This window comes from Vespula pensylvanica, chromosome 3 (genome assembly GCF_014466175.1).
Source record: "Vespula pensylvanica isolate Volc-1 chromosome 3, ASM1446617v1, whole genome shotgun sequence".
NCBI lineage: Eukaryota > Metazoa > Arthropoda > Insecta > Hymenoptera > Vespidae > Vespula > Vespula pensylvanica.
In genome coordinates this window covers 6897296-6915994 of record NC_057687.1, presented here as the reverse complement: position 1 = coordinate 6915994, position 18699 = coordinate 6897296, and the positions used below count along the sequence as shown (strand labels likewise).

Here is an 18699-nt window from a genome sequence, read left to right as displayed (position 1 = left end):
GCTGAATATATTTCCGCGCGCACAGTTGCACGTGATTTCGGAAAAGCTGAAAAACCACCGTGAGGATGCCAATCGTAGGCGAGCAAATTCTTGAATCGCCACAGAGCTGACAGAGATAAGTGCGTACACCTCTGTCACAGCAGCCTAACCAACATGTCCTCATTAGCGATTCCAGTAACATATAGCCAGTTCGTACTCACTTTGCAACGATCCTACGTCTTCTGGCTATTTTCAAAAATTATTCGTACAACCGTGACCGATCGTATTTAATCGCGAAATACACCGAATCGATAATATATTTACATAAAAGTGAATACTGGCATTTGGCGCCATCATGCCTGAAAAAATAACTGTGGAAGTTCGATGTCACGTGACCGACCCAGCGAGATCTCGCGATTTGCCTTCACGGATTATGGATTACAGTAAGATTGGAGGTCAACAGGTACATGTGGCTTACACGCCCCCTCTTGGAATCTGCAAATTTTTATCGTTTCTTTTTTTTTACTTTGCTAATTCTTTTTAATACTATTATCTGTCTCCCTCCTCTCTGCTGCACAATTCTTTTCCTTTCGTCTATTTTTAATCATCCTGTAATATAGGGAATATTAAAGAACTTTGATTTCGTATTTTACTAAACTATTCTTTGTTACTAATATTTAAATTAGTTATGGGACATTTTCATTATTTCAATGAAGTAGGCAATAAAATTTCTTACGTTCAGCTTTTTTTAATAATTATACTTATAAATAAACATCCTACATGTATTCGTAAAAATAATTGTTTGAAATAAGTTTGATTCATTATTATGTCGTTCATTGCTACGTTCGTCATGTTAAATTTGTATATATTATTAGTTCTATGAATTCATAAACATGAACCTTTATGTTCAATTTTTGTACTTCGTGACTCACAAGTTCAAGAACATGCATTAAAATTGATTGGGCGGGTTTTCAAGAAATTACGTACAGTTTTCATCGTATATTCAATTGTTTTGGTTATGTTTAAATATTGCAAGTACTAACTGATCCACGCGTGTTAGGTGCTGTTGGTTGCTGCATTACAACGTTAATACATTATAAATACGCTTTATTATAAAAATTTAAATGTTTCTTGATTTCAGCATAAAAAAAAACAAGTTAAAATGGAGCAGGTGTGTGATTATTATGTTTAGTTTATGTTATATATATATATCTATTGTGTTAAGTAGCGTGATTCTTTATACGAATGTTATTAAATTAATAATATTTTTTAGGATTTGAAGAGTAAAATTGATCAAGCATGTAGAACTGCTGAAGAATTTACAAAATTATATTATGAAAGTTTGGACAAACGAAGATATGTGAGTGTATTTTGTGTACTTATTTCATTTACATATACACGCGATATGTTGATTAGGTTATATGTTACAATTATATATTTCAGTTAATTTCAAGATTGTACTTGGATACAGCTACTTTAATATGGAATGGAAATGGAGTTGAAACTAAAGACAATATACAAAAATTTTGGACAGATTTACCACCCTCTGAGCATTCTATTATTACTTTAGATGCACAGCCTATCACAGGTAACTCCATTTAAAAATATTATCAAATAGATAAAAAATTGTTTATTTGTCCAATGTTATTATAATAAAATAACATGTTGTATAATAAAGCTTTATTTCAAATTGTATTATTGACTTTATAAAAAAAAGAAAGTAAAGCCTTATAGAATTGTAGAATAATATTTACTTTGTTTATATATAATAAAATTTTTCAACAGATTTTAACTTATTAAGTAACTAAATATAAGCAATATAATTTTAATTACATGCGTTTGAAAAAAGAATTAATTTTAATTACTTCTTGATTTAATATAAAAATTAATTACTTAGATATGATATTTTTTAACATTTCTTATTGCTATATTGATTTCTTTTTTTATTGCTAATAGGTCCAGGAATAACTAGTCAGTTAACATTCCTTGTTAAAGTTGGGGGACAAGTTAAGTTTGAAGAGAAAAGTTCAAAGCCTTTTAATCAAACTTTTTTGATCACTGCAGTGGGTGATAAATGGAAAATTGTAAGTGATTGTTTCAGAGCATTAGAAACATAGCAAAAAATGCTGGTTGATATAAAGATTAGTTAGATGATCTTAATCAAAACGTATCTGTCTTTTATAAGTTGTATATATTGTATAATAACATTAAGAAAGTGTTCGCATTATACATAAGAAATTTTATAAAATATGACATTGTGCTTTATTATTCTATGATGCTTGTTATTGATTTAAAAAGCATTTTAGTTCCATAATTATTTTTATTTTCATTTTCGATCTTATATGAATGTATAAAGCAATATTAAAATTTTGTATTAGTGAATCAGTACATTGGTCTTTAGAAATGTAATTTTACATCAAAAAATAAAAAATAAATACAAGTATAAATAGACATAAAACTACTATAATACATATTATATAAAACAAGGACTTTCGTGTCACTTTTAATAATAATAATTTCTAAATGAATATCCATCAGCTAAAATTCATTTGTGTAATTATCTTTTTTCTTGAATTCAGTTTCTCAATTAATACAAATAATAAAATAATGGTTTAGCTTATCACAGGTACAAATGATTTAAAGAAAATGAGTAATTCATCCAAAATTACATTGTATGCTATTAATGTTAATATATTGAATGTACTAATAGGCAGTGTCATAAGACACATTTCATTGGTCACTATTACTTCTGTTTGTATTGCATTCTACTTAGTTTCAAGCACAGATTTAATAAAGTATAAGTTCAAAAATTCCCATAAAAGAAATAAAAAATATTGTAGATTTAACAACAGAATAAGTAACAATATTGGCTGAGTAATCAATTAAATTAATTATATTTATATTGATAATTATTGTTATAACTTTTGAGTATTTAAGATTATATATATTATAATTTATGAATTAAATATATTAAAAAATTTTGAACTTTACAATAAAGTGAGAAATTTGCTTTTTATAAGTTCCAATTGTATTAATACAATGATTAAAAATTAAAAATTATGAGTCTATTACACATTTTGGAGAAAAATTATTCTGAATGTGAACCTACTGGTCCGATAGAAATTTGTATAAAAAATATGTGCAAGAGTAAAGAGTCAATGCGCCGATATTTTTATGAAAATTTCCAAACATATTCCTTTACTGCTGTGCCTTTGGAAGAACATTTCCATATATCCATGATTAAACAAAGCACACGACACTTAAGAATTTGATTAATTACATTCAATTTTCTCATTCTGGATAATTTATGTAGGCATACGATACTTAGTACAGTTGTTATTCAACTTATGCTATACAAATACAAAATTGTTATATTGTCCCACAGTACATGTAAGATATCTTAACATTATAGTTTGTATTTATAATGTGACCTACAACTTCGCATAAATGTACTAAGCAATGATGTGTATAAAATTACATGTAAATGAAATGATTTACGATACATAAGCAGCTTAAGAAAGTGTCTACATTTTGTAATGGCAATCATTCACATTACATTTATATGCACCACTGGTACTTCAGTTATTATTAAAACTGTGATAAACTATTCATATTGTTACTATGATCATCACATATACTATCATATTTTAGATCATACGTCTCTTTATATAAAAATGTAATAATCATGCAAAATGAATATCTTTTATCAAGGCTTATATTGCAAAACCTACACATGATCATAGATAATAATATTCAATATTTTTGACACCAAAATCGATATTATTTAGGTGTAAATATGTGCAAACGTAAAATTATGAATCTTGCAAATCATTCTCTTCAGAAAAACATATTAAAGAAATATTTGTAGTATACTTTCTTATTATGCTTCAACCGCACAAAACGTTTGTAATAGCATAAACATACAACCATAACTCAACAACCCTTACTTTCATTCACATTCATTACTTGATATTATTTTAAGCATAATTATTATGATTAAAACATTGTTCTTAGACCTTACTAGTGACTTAGATATATATCTATACTTATGTATATATGTATGCATGTATGATTTATGATTCATATATATATATATATATATACACATATACGTATACGTTGTACATAAGGATATCTCATTTTTTTAATGAGTCAATACATGGAAATATTTTTATTTGAAATTTGTTGATTAAAAATATTTTGATGCATTGATTAAAATAAGATATGCTATGTCATGTATATGTATATATGTATGCGCATATATATATATATATGTGTGTATATATACACATATCTATGCATATATATATGTATATATATACATATATATGCATATATATGTATATATATATATTTACGTATATTTATTATATATATTCAAACTGGTGACAGAAATTAATTCAAAATTTCAACAGAAATGTAAAAGAGAGTGTAAAATGTTATTTTTGATTTTCCACCACCAATATATACTTTATCTCTGCACTGTATTTATTACATCTTTTATTGTATTTTGAACCTCACTTAATAGTCTTGTATTCTCTGCAATATTTCTTGTTCCAGCTGCTCTTAGTTGTCGTGCTTGTAGCTCAAGTCTAGTGAGTAAATCACGGAACTGAAACCTCGCATGTGGTGCTATTGCAGTATCTGTAAGACTTATGCACATACCATGGAGCAAACCAACTTTATCAGATAGTTGAAGCCAACTAGCCATAATTATAGTTGGACTACCTCTAAGATTCAAAATACTATTTTCAATAACATTCGAAATTTCGATTACACTATGTTTTACTGCACCTTTTGATTCGGCAGTTTGTTTATTTGCATCTTCATCTGTCTGTGAAGTAGATTTATTGCAATTTGGTGTAGCATATATTGAGGAACCAAAATGTTTAGTTGAAGAAACTAATGGTTTTAGTGGCTTAGCTGGCACAACAGGTTTTTCTATATCTGTGGATGATGTTGGAGGCCATACTCTTGTGTCTCCTTTACTAGTAGAACTACGTGTTGATGCTCCACTATGATCCTCTGGTGAGTCTTCACCTGCATCAACTATGTCTGGTTTGTTTACACCTCGAACACTTAATTTAGGACTGAGCGGCTGATTATCGCAAGAAGCTTCTTTATTTTCCCATAATTTTTTTAGGCTACTTATACTTCCGGTACTTCTACGTTTGTCGTCAACTTGATCATCTGTACCCAATTCTGAAGAATCTGTGATACTACTTCCAATATCATCAAACCGTTTTGTTTTATCTTCCACAACTTTATCTTTTTCTGCATTATCTACCTTTCGTAATCTAGCCTTAAAATCAATTATTTGATTATCTCCAGTTTCTTCCTTTTGCGGGTTATTCCTCTTATCTACCTTCTTCAATTTGAAACCTATATTACCAGTGCTTATTACACTCTCTGTTATAGGTGAAGATGCATCAATCTCTTTGTGTGTACTGTGCTTATCAAGACTTAAATGATGATCCTGTGCAATGGAAAAACTATCATTGCTCTTCAGATTAGAAATGGCATACTCATTTTGTACTGAATGTTTGTTTGTATCCATACTAAAGCTGGCACATAACTCTGATAATAACTGAGATGCAGGATCAAGAGGTAACGAAGGTACATTACCTGCAATTCCACTTTTTTTTACAGATCCTCCGTGTTTCATATCAGCACTTTGTTTTATTTCATTAACCAGTTTTAACTCTAACATCTCCTTCATCCCTGGTTTAGATTCAAACGTATCTGTGATACCAACAGCAGCAGGAGGTGGAGGTGGAGGCGGAGGCGGTGGTGGTGCTTCTTCCGGAGATGATGTTAATTCCGTTGATTCTAGTCTTACGTTACTAGATACCTCTTTCGTTTTAAGAATTGTTTTCTTATCATCCAAACATTTATTTACGGCACAATGTACTTCGCTAGTAGTTTCTCTGCGCCGTAAGTTTACACCAAATCTAGAACTAGCTTCTTTCACAGAAGGTTCTACGTTTCTAACGTCGTTGTTCTTATCATCTTGATCGTCATTTACTTCATCCTTTATCTTCCATTCTGCTTTTAATTTTCTGACACTTACTGGTGAATTGGTTGTTTTAATATGAGAAATATCACTATTTGGAGAGGCCGTTACAGGCGGAGGCAAATCGCATTGATCTGCAGGATTAAAAATTTCATCTGGCGGTGGTGGTAAGTCTATAGGAGGTGGAGGAAATTCAAGATCAGCAAGCGTTGGTTGAACGGATCTTGATGGACTGGCTGTTCTAAAACCAGTATTATTTGGACCTCGGAAAGTTCTTAATCCAATGTTTTCTGTATTATTTTTTCTAATCCCTACTGTCCGACTGCGTGGTGAATTTGGTGGTTGGTAAGTATTTACTACACCACTGGAAGAATTACTGCGCGTCATTTGAGGTTGATTACGTAAATTGTTCTGACGAGGAGAAAGCGAACGATGCTGCGGCGTATCCGTACTACTTGTAACATCATGTTGTTCCACAACTGTAGATATTGCCGATGTAGTCGCAATGTTTTCTTGATTAGAAGGCATTCCGCTCTGCCGAAGACTTTCTAGGTAGGCGCCAATTCTTGCACCCTTAGGTAGGGTACCATAACGGTTAATTGCCCTCTTAACATTTTGCACCTCTAGTGCACCTACATGTACCAACTGAAAGAAATTTGATTATAAGCTTCATATGTTTAAAAACGTTGAAATCCATTCAAGCAGTGCTAAATGCATTTACCATTAGACAAAATTTAACAAGTTAAAGATATCTCAATAAATATTGATCGTCACATAATTTGTAATACTTTGGAGTTACAATATTGTTACACGAATGACTACTATACATTTTAAGCCTGGCCACAATGCATGTTCATTGTACCTTCTGAGGCAGTACTTCCTTAGATGGATAAGGTCGTGTTTTAATTTGTTTCTGATTGCATGGTATGTTGGAAACAGGTTCTGGCGAAGTTGATGGTTGAGGAACAAAATTGGGTTCTGCTGTCCCCTGAGACCCATCTCCATCGTCGTCCACTTCGCAACCTCCTGTAGTAATTGACTGTGTAGCCATTGTCACAAGATCTCGTGTGATACCTGAGTTGTCATTTAATAAACAAAGTATACTGTACATAATCTATGATTAAATATTCCTGTAGTAAGCATAACTTCATACAGGAATAGAACATATAGCTCTATCATAGATGAAAAAGAATTTTTGGGTAGAAAATATCAATGCTATATTGTTTTACTGTATATTTCTGTCATATAACTCAGGGTCATTCTCCTTAAACGTGATCATAAAGGGTAGTCAATTATATAGAAGACTCTTATTATAAATAAGTGTTATTTCAATTTCATAATATGTATGTTTTTTCGTATGTACTAAAAATGACTGTTGAAAAAATACTGTCGAAAAAATCGTGCAGGCCAGAAGTAGTTATGATGAAGTGTTTCTTCATAGGTATCTTATAATGCACGTGCGTGCGTGAATGTGTTTAGAAACATCAGTAAACTCACATAACACTGCTTGAACACATTCAAAATTTATATAAAAATACGATATTTTTCATTAAAGTATAAAATTTTTGTTAATTCTACGAGATATGATTACAAGTAATACCTTTAAAATGGAAATTACTTAAATCTTAAAAAAAAAAAAAAAAAAAAAAAAAGATGAGATATAAAATAAAAATATAAATATATTTCTATTGCTTTTTTTTTTAAATATTTACATCATGCATAAACATGATATATATTTGGATTAATATTAAAAAGAAATATTATATATAAAGATATTATCACCAATTTATCATAAAAGCACTCGTAAAGAAAGAAGAAAAAAATAATAATAAACTGCAACTACGTATAAATTGCTTAAGATTCACTAAGATACAAATGTGCACTGATATAATATCCAACAATTACTTTTAGAACTTTCAAGTATTCTGCATTTTACTATGCACATTCAGAAAATATTGGCTCATGGAGAATGACCCACATTCCTGAAGCTATGAGCCACTGTAGATAACGTATAACAAAATCAACATAACTGAAATTCGAATTAATAGAATTCAAGCTGGACGTGCATACATCATTACACTTAATTAATATAATGAAATACCTTCAAAAATCTTATCAATACCATTTAGATCTGTGGCATCATCAAGTGCTATGGTGGCAGCATCGGTATTTTGTTGATCTTGTTCCTGGTATGCCGAATCGCGAAATGAACTGCACGATGATAATAGACTGTGGAAAAAAATGCAGTAGTAATATGAATCAAATCCTTTTTAAATTATTAACTTATAACATAAATAAAGATCTACCTCGTTCGTTTTGGAGGTGCAGGTGCTTGTTTCCCTTTTTTATTCGTCGAACGTCTCATTTGTACGATATTACTGTTACTTTTACTCGATAATCCACCCACAAAAGTACTTAATTTAGTTACAGAACTAGCACCATCTAAGTGCAAGAAAATTATTGTGATATTACAGATATAAATTTGATACCACATATAAACATAAAATTTTTAATAAATTGCATCACCTTGTGCTATACCAGAGGAAGACATTTGTTCAGATACAAGTACAAGTCCATGGATGTTTCCGGTACTACCAGTTTGTGATTTTTTATATGCAAGCAATGGAATTTCTCCTCCACCTTGCAGTTGTTTTTCAACTTCTGAAATATATATATATACTTATTTGTTAGTATATGTAAATGATTATATACATCTAAAAAATCTAACAAATTTATTACCTTCTGTAATACTAGATTCTTGAAACATATTTTCTAATGAATGATGAATTTCTTTGAAAGTTGGTCGTTCTATTGCTGACCATTGCCAACATTGTCTCATTAACTCGTACACCTTAGGTGGACAACCAGGTGGACATTCCATCCTATAGCCCTTTTCCAACATGTGATAAACATCTGTCAAATCTACACCAGGGTACGGAGACATGCCGTAAGTCGCAATTTCCCACAATAAGATTCCAAATGCCCACACATCAGACTACACAAAAAGTCAACCTATTATATGAAAGTTCTACCATCAGTTGTTACAGGAAAATCGGTATTATTACCTTTGTAGAAAATTTATTATAAGCTAAACCTTCCGGGGCGGTCCATTTTATAGGAAATTTAGCACCAGCATGAGCTGTATATGTGTCATCTCTCATTAATCGTGCTAAACCAAAATCTGCGACTTTTACTAAATGATTTTCTCCAACCAAACAATTACGTGCCGCTAAATCTCTGTTGTAATCAAGTTTACTTTAATATAATTACAACACAAAATATAAGTAATTTTTGTCAAAAATATTTAAAATATATATATAGAGTATAGACATGATCGATAATACAATTATATATTGTAATGTAAATACCTGTGAATAAAATTTCTGCTTTCTAAATAACTCATACCACTTGCTATTTGAGTTGCCATGTGCATGAGAACAACAGCATTGATTTGATGTTTGCTTTCGTTACGCAAGTAATCTAACAAATTTCCTTTACTCATAAATTCTGTGATAATGTAAAATGGTGGTTCACGTGTACAAACTCCTAATAATTGTACCAAATTTCTATGTTTCATTTCTTTCATTATTGCAGCTTCTTCCAGAAAATCTTTAAGTGCCATGGTATCTTCCTGCAATTAAAGATTAAAAATATTTTTGTAAACATAATTATAAATATATATGAACGATATCAGAATATTATTATAAATACCTTTAATGTCTTCACAGCAACTGTCATATTATACCTCTTCCAAACTGCTTCATATACATCACCATACTGTCCCCCACCTAATTTATGCCTCATTACTATATCAGTCCGATTAATTTCCCATTCATCTGGCTCTGGAACATGTTACAGTTTATATGATTTTATACAGTCTAATGTACTATGTAATACTTGCATAAAAGATTCTTTAATATTAAGAGAGATTTATATATTAAAAAATTTAGTGTGTTAATATATAAATTATAATATTATCAGAAACTTTTATTGTTTAGTTTTTATTTACTTTTTTTTTTTTATTTTTTAGAATGATACACTTTAGATGAATTAAGATGAAAATGCATAATTATTTTATTCTCCCAATAACCTGTTAATAATACAAGTACACTTTATGTTTTAAAGTCATGCATATCAAGTTTTATTAAATTTATAGTATATTAAAACGAAATTAAAAAGATAAAAAGAAAAACTGAAGAAATGAATAAAATAAATAACATTAATTTTTTTTTTTTATTCAGGTATTGAATTTCTGGAAAAATGTGCCTGAATAAAAAAAGAAAAAAGGAAAAAAAACGTAACAAAAGATAAGATATTGACAAAAATGTATACGCCACCTGGACTAAGTGGAAACACAGTAGGCTTGTTATGCTTTGGTGCAGGATAAAGCAGTTGCGTAATAAGACCATCAGCAAGCATTGAATGATGGTGAACCAGTTCAGCTAATGTATTAAATTTACTTTCTGTTGTGACAAACATCTGAAATGATGGAATATGAGAGTTACATGAATTTGTACTTGTTAATCAACAAACTAACCTTTCCTTCGCTATCTTCATTGATTCTGTAATGATACACTCGTCCTTCATATCTTAAGGAAATGCTACGTTGACCTGGACTGCTCTCTGATTCACGAACAAGAAAACTACCATTTATGCCAGAACTTAAAAGATATTCTGCAGCATTTCTGGATATTCTTCCATGATACCAAGAATGCTTTTCCAAGGAATTAACGGGAGTTACATAGTTCGATGGAACCCACCCTACTTGACCAGCACTTGAATGTGCTTCACACCACTCTCCACTTTTATTATAACTGAGAATACGTACTTGTTCGCCTGTTTATAAAAATGATAAAAAATCATATTATTATCAATTCAAAAAAATGAAACTATCAGCATTACAGATAATCTTTCCTTTAATATATACCTTTCTTCAAACTAAGCTGATTTTCTCCTCCTGCTTGAAAATCATATAATGCAACAAATAATTGTGGATCATCTTCTTCTTGTGTTAAAAGATTCTCCTTGCTAGTCCATCTATTCAAACATCATTGTAAATATTCTCATTCAAATATAATTTATTCTTATTGTAAAATATTGCTTTAAACAATATATCCATTTGTTTTACAATTGATGATTAGAAATATTTCTAAATTATTAAATACTTCAAAATATAATTTTCTAGATATTATCATATACTTGTTAAATTTGCAAAGATGAAACTTTATAAAGAAATATATCCAACAAATTTGATTTTTCAATCATAAAACGTAAATTGATCATAAAATATAAAAGAAAAAAAAAAAGAGGAAACAGATACATATATATGCATGCATCTATACATATACATCTACATAGTTAATAAGCAAATTTATATATTTAACCTGTTAGCAGCTTCAAGGAGTCCACTGGTAGATACACTAGTATGTTGTTGAATATTTGCTTGTTGTGAAATTGGTTGAACATTAGAACTACTAGGAGGATCCCCCTCTGGTAATGCTGGAATGTGAGGTAGGGGTCTACTTTGTAATAAAGCCTCTGTAAAAAAAAAGAGAAATAATGAGAATAAAGATAGGGACAAGAATGATGATATAACAGTATCTTTTTCATTCACAAACTAATCCAATCTTTATTGAGGATGACCATTGCATAACAGTATCTATATAGAATTGTGTCTGTAAATTTTTTATAAACTCTACAAACAAGTTACATAATAGGAAAAAATAATTTCATTTATTGATAATTCAAATAAGTTTAAAAAATTGTTCTATTAAAAATAAAAAAAAAATTTATATAATAAGTCAATTTATTATACAAGACAGTTCACAATCATATTTATAATCATGTACAATGATACATATTACATGTTATCATATTAATTATTCATTACATGTATCATTATAGATAATTCTATATATTTTAACAGTTAACGCTAAGTTCTAAAAAAGATATGATAAAGAAAAATATAATATATTGAAAATTTAACCATTATAAATTATATAAGAAATATATCATATTTTGAAACATATAATATTTAATAAAAATAATAATAACGATAGTTCAACAGATAATTGATAGATATTAAAAAAGAAGACTTTAAAAGAGAGGGTGAGAATTTGGAATGCAAAAGAATATACATAACAATTGATACACATTACCACTGTGTTCAGTAAATATGTTAGATCCTATAATACGAGACTCTTTCAAATTTCTGGGTTGCTTTCGCGTTTGTCGCACGGTAGACCCGGCTGGAATTATTCTGTCTTTAGTTTGTTGAGCACCCATAGTTCCTCAATTACCATGCCCTTATATTCCCTCGGCTACAAATACGCCGAGGCCAAGTTCCTCACGCACTCACTTTTGACACACTATTCGAACTTACATTATACGTTTTATGAAACAAAATGCGGGTTTATTTTAAATCACAAATCACTGTGATGGCCCTTATATTCACATTTTTATATGTCAATTACGCTCGCTACTCTCGCCATATTTGACAGCTTTGACGTCGATTATTTAGTTTGTCGGCGCATTGCTGTGGGGCAGCACATCGGGGGTTGGTTTACATGCGTGCACGAATTACATGTTCATTGATGCGTCGAAATATCGAATTTGACTTTTTCGATTGGTCGTGATTTGAATTGTTTCCCTTCGTATATCTCTATTTTTAATAACATCAAATTGATATTTACATGCCGATGATAAATAATGATTTTTCTTTATGTACGATACAACGATAAATAGCTTTTCTAATCGGCATTGAAAAACTCTTTATGTTCATGGAAGTGAATCCAGTAGTACTAACACTAACGTATAGATTGCTGTTCATTGGATGTATATTATCTATGAGAGTTGAAAATCTACGTAATATTACATTCTATATATCTATTACAAATTATTATTAATTATACGTTTACCCATAATGCTTTAGACTAGAGAACAAAATACAGCTTTAAAAAAATTAACACCATCGAGATGACGAAACAATTGTAATGTGATTGACAGTTAATTTAAAGGAGAATTTTAAAGCGCGATTGTCTGAATACGAGACATAGATGCGATCGTAAGCGATAGCAGCGCTAGCCTTCCTAGAGACGACAAGGATCTATACTACTTTGTAACATACTTGCCTTTGCTGGTCGCCATAGAACTTGCTATAAATTACACGAAATATTTGATGTAATTTGGGTGAGCTCTTTCATTAATTTAACATCTATAAGTTCAACCTTTTCATTAGTATCTCGCGTGATGTTTAATTAGAAGTACAAGGATTTTATTATACGAAGGTCATTATTAGTTATGCCTCTGACCGAACTTTTCTCCGGGTAAATTTATATGAGAAAATCAACAATTTTCTTGCGTATTTCAGAAAAACTATGCATTGACAGTTTGGCAGTGACATACTATAAACATAAATGAACGATTTTCCAATTGTACATATATGTCTTATTTCATTTGCATACGTATTTTCATACTAATACATCTTTCTTTAGAAATGACAAATTACCAATTCATTAGATCTGAAAAACTTACTTTATCTATTTAAAAAGGGAATGATATTACTTTTTATATTTATCATTCTCTTGTCTATAAATATAACAATTTTTCTGTTACTTTTTCTAGCTCATGATGTTCAGTTTGCATGGCAGATAACAGATGGCTGGAAGCAAGATCATATTAACAATTATCTTTAATGCCTACTCCAAGGATTAATTTTTTATCAGCTTATCAAAGAACCTGTTACTGTCAAGATGAGTGTCAATATAGCGAGTATTCCTGATCTTTTTAATTTACTAGAATCTAATAAACTTGGGGTGGTAGAAGAAATAAAGCAAGTATTCCATGAACATTTCTTGTGTAGTAAGTAAATTATATCTTTTATAACGTATCTATGTTGTACTTTCATTTCCTATGATAAAATTCAATTACCATAGCAAAAGATAGCTGGCTTGTCAATGGTTTATTGGACTATTATCTTTCAACAAATTCTTTACGGACTGTTGAGGTACTGGCAGGTGTACGTGAACCACACGATAAGCATTTGTTAGATAGATTGGCAGAAGTTATTTCAAAGACTGGAAATAATGAGCAAAAAATTAAAGGACTTACTTTACTTGGTCATATTGCTCGTAAACAACCTACCTGGTTATATAAACTTGCAAATCATACTTTGTTCAGAGATTTGTTAAAATTGCTAAAGGTATTATATATCTTATTTATTAATAACATATTTTTATACAAAGATGTACAAATAATTTAATTTAATAAAACTGAAAATGAAAAATATCTTTTTAAGGTGGAAACAGATACATTGTCACTTATGAGTGAGCTTCTTTTATTGGTCATGTTGCTACCGATGTTACCTGCTGCATTAGGACCATATTTACAAGAAATTTTTGAAGTATTTGGCCACCTAGCTTCTTATTACTATCAACAATCATCAACACTTTCTCATCCTATACATATGACATCAAATACGGTACTTAGCAATATTGACAAAAATCATCTGTATCTATTACATTTACAGGTGAGTATTATTTATTCGTCAAAATTGTATAATATAATAAATGCCATCAAAACACAAAATAATATATTGTAGGTGGGATTATACAGTTTATTTCACAGGCTATATGCTATGTATCCCTGCAATTTCATCTCATATCTTAAACAACAGTATATTCAACGTGATCAATTGGCTACTTTTTCTCATACTATAAGACCAATGTTGGATTCTGTGCGTATGCATCCCTTCCTTGTTACAGCATCTAAAGATACAGAAATTTCTGCCACTAGGTATGAATTTAGTTATAATTTGTCAATTACTGTACCATATTGAAAATATTTCATTATATATTATAGATGGAAAAAAATGGAACATCACGATATTATAGCAGAATGTGACCGTTTTACGTTAGATAAATGTAGAGAAGAAGTATTTGGAGCCACTAACTCGCGATTTACACCACCTTTAGGTTAGTATTACTTATATAATATTATTCATATACGAAAGGTTATTTAAACTTGGAGTATTTATAGATCATTCTTCCAATTTTGTACCACTAAATATCAGTGGTGGAGTGACAACCACCGAGATAAGTAATGGAGATGAGGAAACATTTTGGTCTCCTAGTATGACAGTTCCACCACAGAGTCCATCATTCCAAAGTACATCTCATGAAGTTCGTTCAACTCCCTCAACGCCTAATACCAACAGAAGTGGTACATCTCCCCCAGAAGCTGCTGTAGAAGCTACGCCAGAAACGACACCTGTAAAGGTACGTCAATGTTACAAATAAATACATTCAGATGATTTAAAAATTACAATTCCATATAATCTAGGATGTTCGTAAGTTATCGAGGCCACCACCTGTAGGATCTGCAGCAGTTCGAGCACTTAGTATTTTGAGCAATGGTGCAGTAGTAACGCAAACATCGCGGCCTTCCACGCCTGTTCCTCTAAATCCTTCCATATCAACTATTGCCAATTCTGGGATGAGTTCTGGAGATACTGGAGCTAATGTACAAGGGTTTCTTTCACAAAAAATCAGTAAATTAATTGCTGACAGGCAAACTGTCGTTCAACAACCACAGAAATTAATAACTAATACTGAGGATGATAATAGTATTGTGGAAACTGACATAAGTCAAAATTGCAAGAACGATTCATGGCAAGAAGATCAAGAGGTTTTATTAAATAAAATAAATATTTGATTATATACATTTACCATTTCACAAAACAATACACTACACTATATTGTATATCAAAACTAAGGATGAACTTTATACATTACTGATATATATATATATATGTAAACTACAGGTTTTGGAAATTGTAAGCTTTCAAAATAGTGGCAGTCTTGACATTCAGAAATATAGGGAACAAAAGCCGGAATTTCAAGATGATAAACTACGTGGTACTATAGCAGATTTATCTCAAAAAGTTCATCAACTCCGAGTTTATTCTCAGTATCAACATCCAGTACAACATACAAATAAGAATTTAAATAAGGTAAGTTATAGAGTTTTTACAAATTATAATCAACTTTTAATTAGAAAATTTTTATGAAGATATTAAACGAAATCATATTTGATATAGTTACGAAGAACCAGATCATGTTCAGATATGAAAACGCAAAAAAGGATGGATAATAACGAAGGAAAAGAAACAACAAATTTCATGAAAAAACTCGAAGAAATTGGAACTCAAACAAATAGCATATACCGATACGAATGCTTGTTATTAGGAATTTTAGATCAAAAAGAACAAATATCTGAACAAAAAACTATTCAACACAATTCCGAATCGAGAGTATCACCAACCAGTATGCTTGATCGTTACGTTGATATTTGTGCCCGTGCAAGTAGTTTCTCTAGTGACAATAACAAAGCACGTAGGTATTGTATATGCAATATATCATGTACACGCGAGACAACTTTTCAATATAAAAATATTTTCTATTCTTTTTGAACACACTAGGCAGAAATTCTACAAAACTAAAGATTAATGAAGAAAATACAGAAGATGAAACAGAAGACGAAGGTAATTTAGATACAGATCATGTAAATCAATTGTTGCAACTAATGCAGATGCAGTTACAATTTGAGCGGCAGCGTAGAGAAGTACATGCTGAACGTAATAGAAGACTTCTTGGTAAATTAAGAGATTCGCGAGCATTAGTAGAGCATAACAATGCTTTAGTAAGTGTTAAAATTTAATGTTCTTAAAATTTTATGAATTTTAATTATCATTGGATATATTATTTCATTTGCAATCGTATAGACTGATCGGCTTAGAATGTTAGAAAGAGAGGTGGAATGTTTAAAAATTGAATTAGATAAAAGTAAAAGGGATAACCGGGACGCTGATGAACGATATAAAGATGCGTTGCACCATTGGCAAACGAAGGTTTGTTGTATATAAAATTTTATATTTTGCTAAAAGCTAATATCGAATTAAAATAACGTAATAATATTGTCAACAATCTGATACAAAGTGTGTAGAAGAGCAACGACAAAATCAAATTTTAAAAGATCGAAATGAATCACTCGAATTAGAGCTAAAAGAGGAGCAAAAAAAAATAGTTGAATGTGAACAAGAAAAACGTTCCACGGAAGCTGCATTGTTCGATGCAGGACATCAACTCAAAGAAGCATTGAAGGCAGCTAATCGTGCAAAGGAGTTGGAGCATACTCTCGATACTGTACAAAAGAAGCTTCTTCTTTTAGGAGAAGTAAGTTGAACGTAGATTCGATGAAAGCAAAATGTTTTACGAAAAAAATTTCTTACTTGTTTTATTTTTTTATAGGCACAATCGAAACTGCAAGAAAATGTAGGAGGACGATCGCCTACGATCAATCAAGAAGCGGCACAGATGCAACAAGCATATACAGAAGAAATGATTAGTAAATATTGAGTTTTATTTAATGAAATTGACAATAACAATATTCTCTATTTGGTATGATATATGATATATCTAAATCTTTTAACTTTAGATCTACGACGCCAATTAGAATCCCGTACTTCGCTCGTAGAAGTTTTAAGAGTACGTTTAGCTGAATTAGAAAATAAAGAAAATCGTAAGGAGGCACAACTCGTTGAACTTCAACGTTCTCTGCTAGAAATGAAGGATCAACATGAAACAGAATTAAATGCAGTTGAATCCAAATATAAGGCACAATTGGAAATTAATCTTCTATTAGAAGGTCGTATACTCGAACTTCATGGTACACTCGAGAGTATAACTTGTGGAGCGAGTACTAGTGCTGGAAATCTTCCATCTTCTGCATCTCCTAAAGAACGTACTCCTCCTTTGTCAGTCAGTTTAGCTTCGTCAAGCGAGGGTAGCCTTGCCTTTATTCACTCCAGCACTGGGATAATGAACGATTGCTGTGATTCTGCAGGTGAAATTCCGAATCTGCAAGCGATTGTTGAACCTATCCCAAGTAATCAAGTTGCTTCACCATCCCGCTCGAATCAACAACGACAATTTCCAAAGCAAGATTAACATTGTATTGAAATCATTCTCTATTAAACAGGCCTTTGTTTCGCATCATTGCAAGTTATGTCTGGTGCTGTGCTGATCATAAATCAGAAGAAAGTTATTTGTAGCTTTTTATTACTAGATTAGTTGTAATTTACAAAATCTTGTTATTACGCGATTGCCATTTACAAGTGAAGAGACATGTTACTTAATCGAGTTATTAATAATGGTCAACCTTTACTGTTCATAAACGAAGCAAGAATAAAAGGTTCAAATATTTTATGAAAACTTCATAACATTACTTTTAACTCACGGTCCTCCCATTGTTTATAAAAGAATTATTTCTTTCCAACATTGATAAAAACGAGAAATGCTTTACTAATTATTTATTTATTACACATAAGTATCAAAAGACGCATTAAACATATTTAAAATAGTATCTAACTTCGTTCAACGATCGCAATCTTTTTTCTATTTTATTGTTTAATTTTGCGTCCATTTCTGTCTGTTGGCAACTATTAAAACTTTGTTTCATTAAGTTGTATCATTTTTTCAAAGCTATTGAAATGATCGAAGTACGTTCGAATATATTTTGGATTGGAGTATATTTAAATTATATTTGAAATCATTATAAAAAATGTAAAAAACAAATTAGGTAAATTATTTCAATTATCGTAACATGACCTTTTTATTGTATAATAACATTTACACACATCTTTAAATATA

General features: G+C 30.5%; 3 protein-coding genes across 11 annotated transcripts; 2 read left to right on the top strand and 1 right to left on the bottom strand.

Moving 5' to 3' along the window:
- The first annotated feature begins 304 nt into the window (after positions 1–304).
- LOC122628245 (NTF2-related export protein) lies at positions 305–3588 on the top strand. Of its 4 annotated transcripts, none has more exons than XM_043810342.1 (5): positions 317–442; positions 1121–1150; positions 1253–1339; positions 1423–1567; positions 1936–3588. In XM_043810342.1, exons 1-5 carry the CDS (start codon positions 335–337, stop codon positions 2094–2096), a joined length of 531 nt encoding a protein of 176 aa, XP_043666277.1. In that variant the 5' UTR covers positions 317–334; the 3' UTR covers positions 2097–3588. The 4 variants fall into 4 exon arrangements, with proteins under 4 accessions (XP_043666279.1, XP_043666278.1, XP_043666277.1 ...); XM_043810341.1 differs by having other exon boundaries at positions 1408–1567; XM_043810344.1 differs by lacking the exon at positions 1121–1150 and having other exon boundaries at positions 305–442.
- An 816-nt stretch (positions 3589–4404) lies between these two features.
- Positions 4405–12773, bottom strand: LOC122628174 (tyrosine-protein kinase Abl). Of its 3 annotated transcripts, none has more exons than XM_043810143.1 (14): positions 12151–12773; positions 11377–11530; positions 10920–11029; positions 10530–10828; positions 10330–10471; positions 9704–9834; positions 9361–9623; positions 9058–9229; positions 8732–8987; positions 8519–8653; positions 8299–8434; positions 8094–8221; positions 6855–7066; positions 4405–6637 (listed from the first exon to the last, which is right to left on the bottom strand). In XM_043810143.1, exons 1-14 carry the CDS (start codon positions 12275–12277, stop codon positions 4451–4453), a joined length of 4452 nt encoding a protein of 1483 aa, XP_043666078.1. In that variant the 5' UTR covers positions 12278–12773; the 3' UTR covers positions 4405–4450. The 3 variants fall into 3 exon arrangements, with proteins under 3 accessions (XP_043666078.1, XP_043666079.1, XP_043666081.1); XM_043810144.1 differs by having other exon boundaries at positions 8115–8221; positions 12151–12772; XM_043810146.1 differs by lacking the exons at positions 10330–10471; positions 10920–11029; positions 11377–11530; positions 12151–12773 and having other exon boundaries at positions 10530–10663.
- Positions 12774–12980: 207 nt separating this feature from the next.
- Positions 12981–18261, top strand: LOC122628175 (hamartin). Of its 4 annotated transcripts, none has more exons than XM_043810150.1 (15): positions 12981–13180; positions 13616–13852; positions 13927–14192; positions 14289–14519; positions 14592–14785; positions 14852–14964; positions 15029–15267; positions 15332–15676; positions 15813–16001; positions 16089–16387; positions 16474–16690; positions 16773–16898; positions 16987–17223; positions 17299–17395; positions 17486–18261. In XM_043810150.1, the coding sequence occupies exons 2-15, from the start codon at positions 13744–13746 to the stop codon at positions 17995–17997; spliced, it is 3174 nt and encodes a 1057-aa protein (XP_043666085.1). In that variant the 5' UTR covers positions 12981–13180; positions 13616–13743; the 3' UTR covers positions 17998–18261. The 4 variants fall into 4 exon arrangements, with proteins under 4 accessions (XP_043666085.1, XP_043666082.1, XP_043666084.1 ...); XM_043810147.1 differs by having other exon boundaries at positions 13004–13180; positions 16089–16383; positions 16470–16690; XM_043810149.1 differs by having other exon boundaries at positions 13169–13278; positions 16089–16383; positions 16470–16690.
- The last annotated feature ends 438 nt before the right edge of the window (positions 18262–18699 follow it).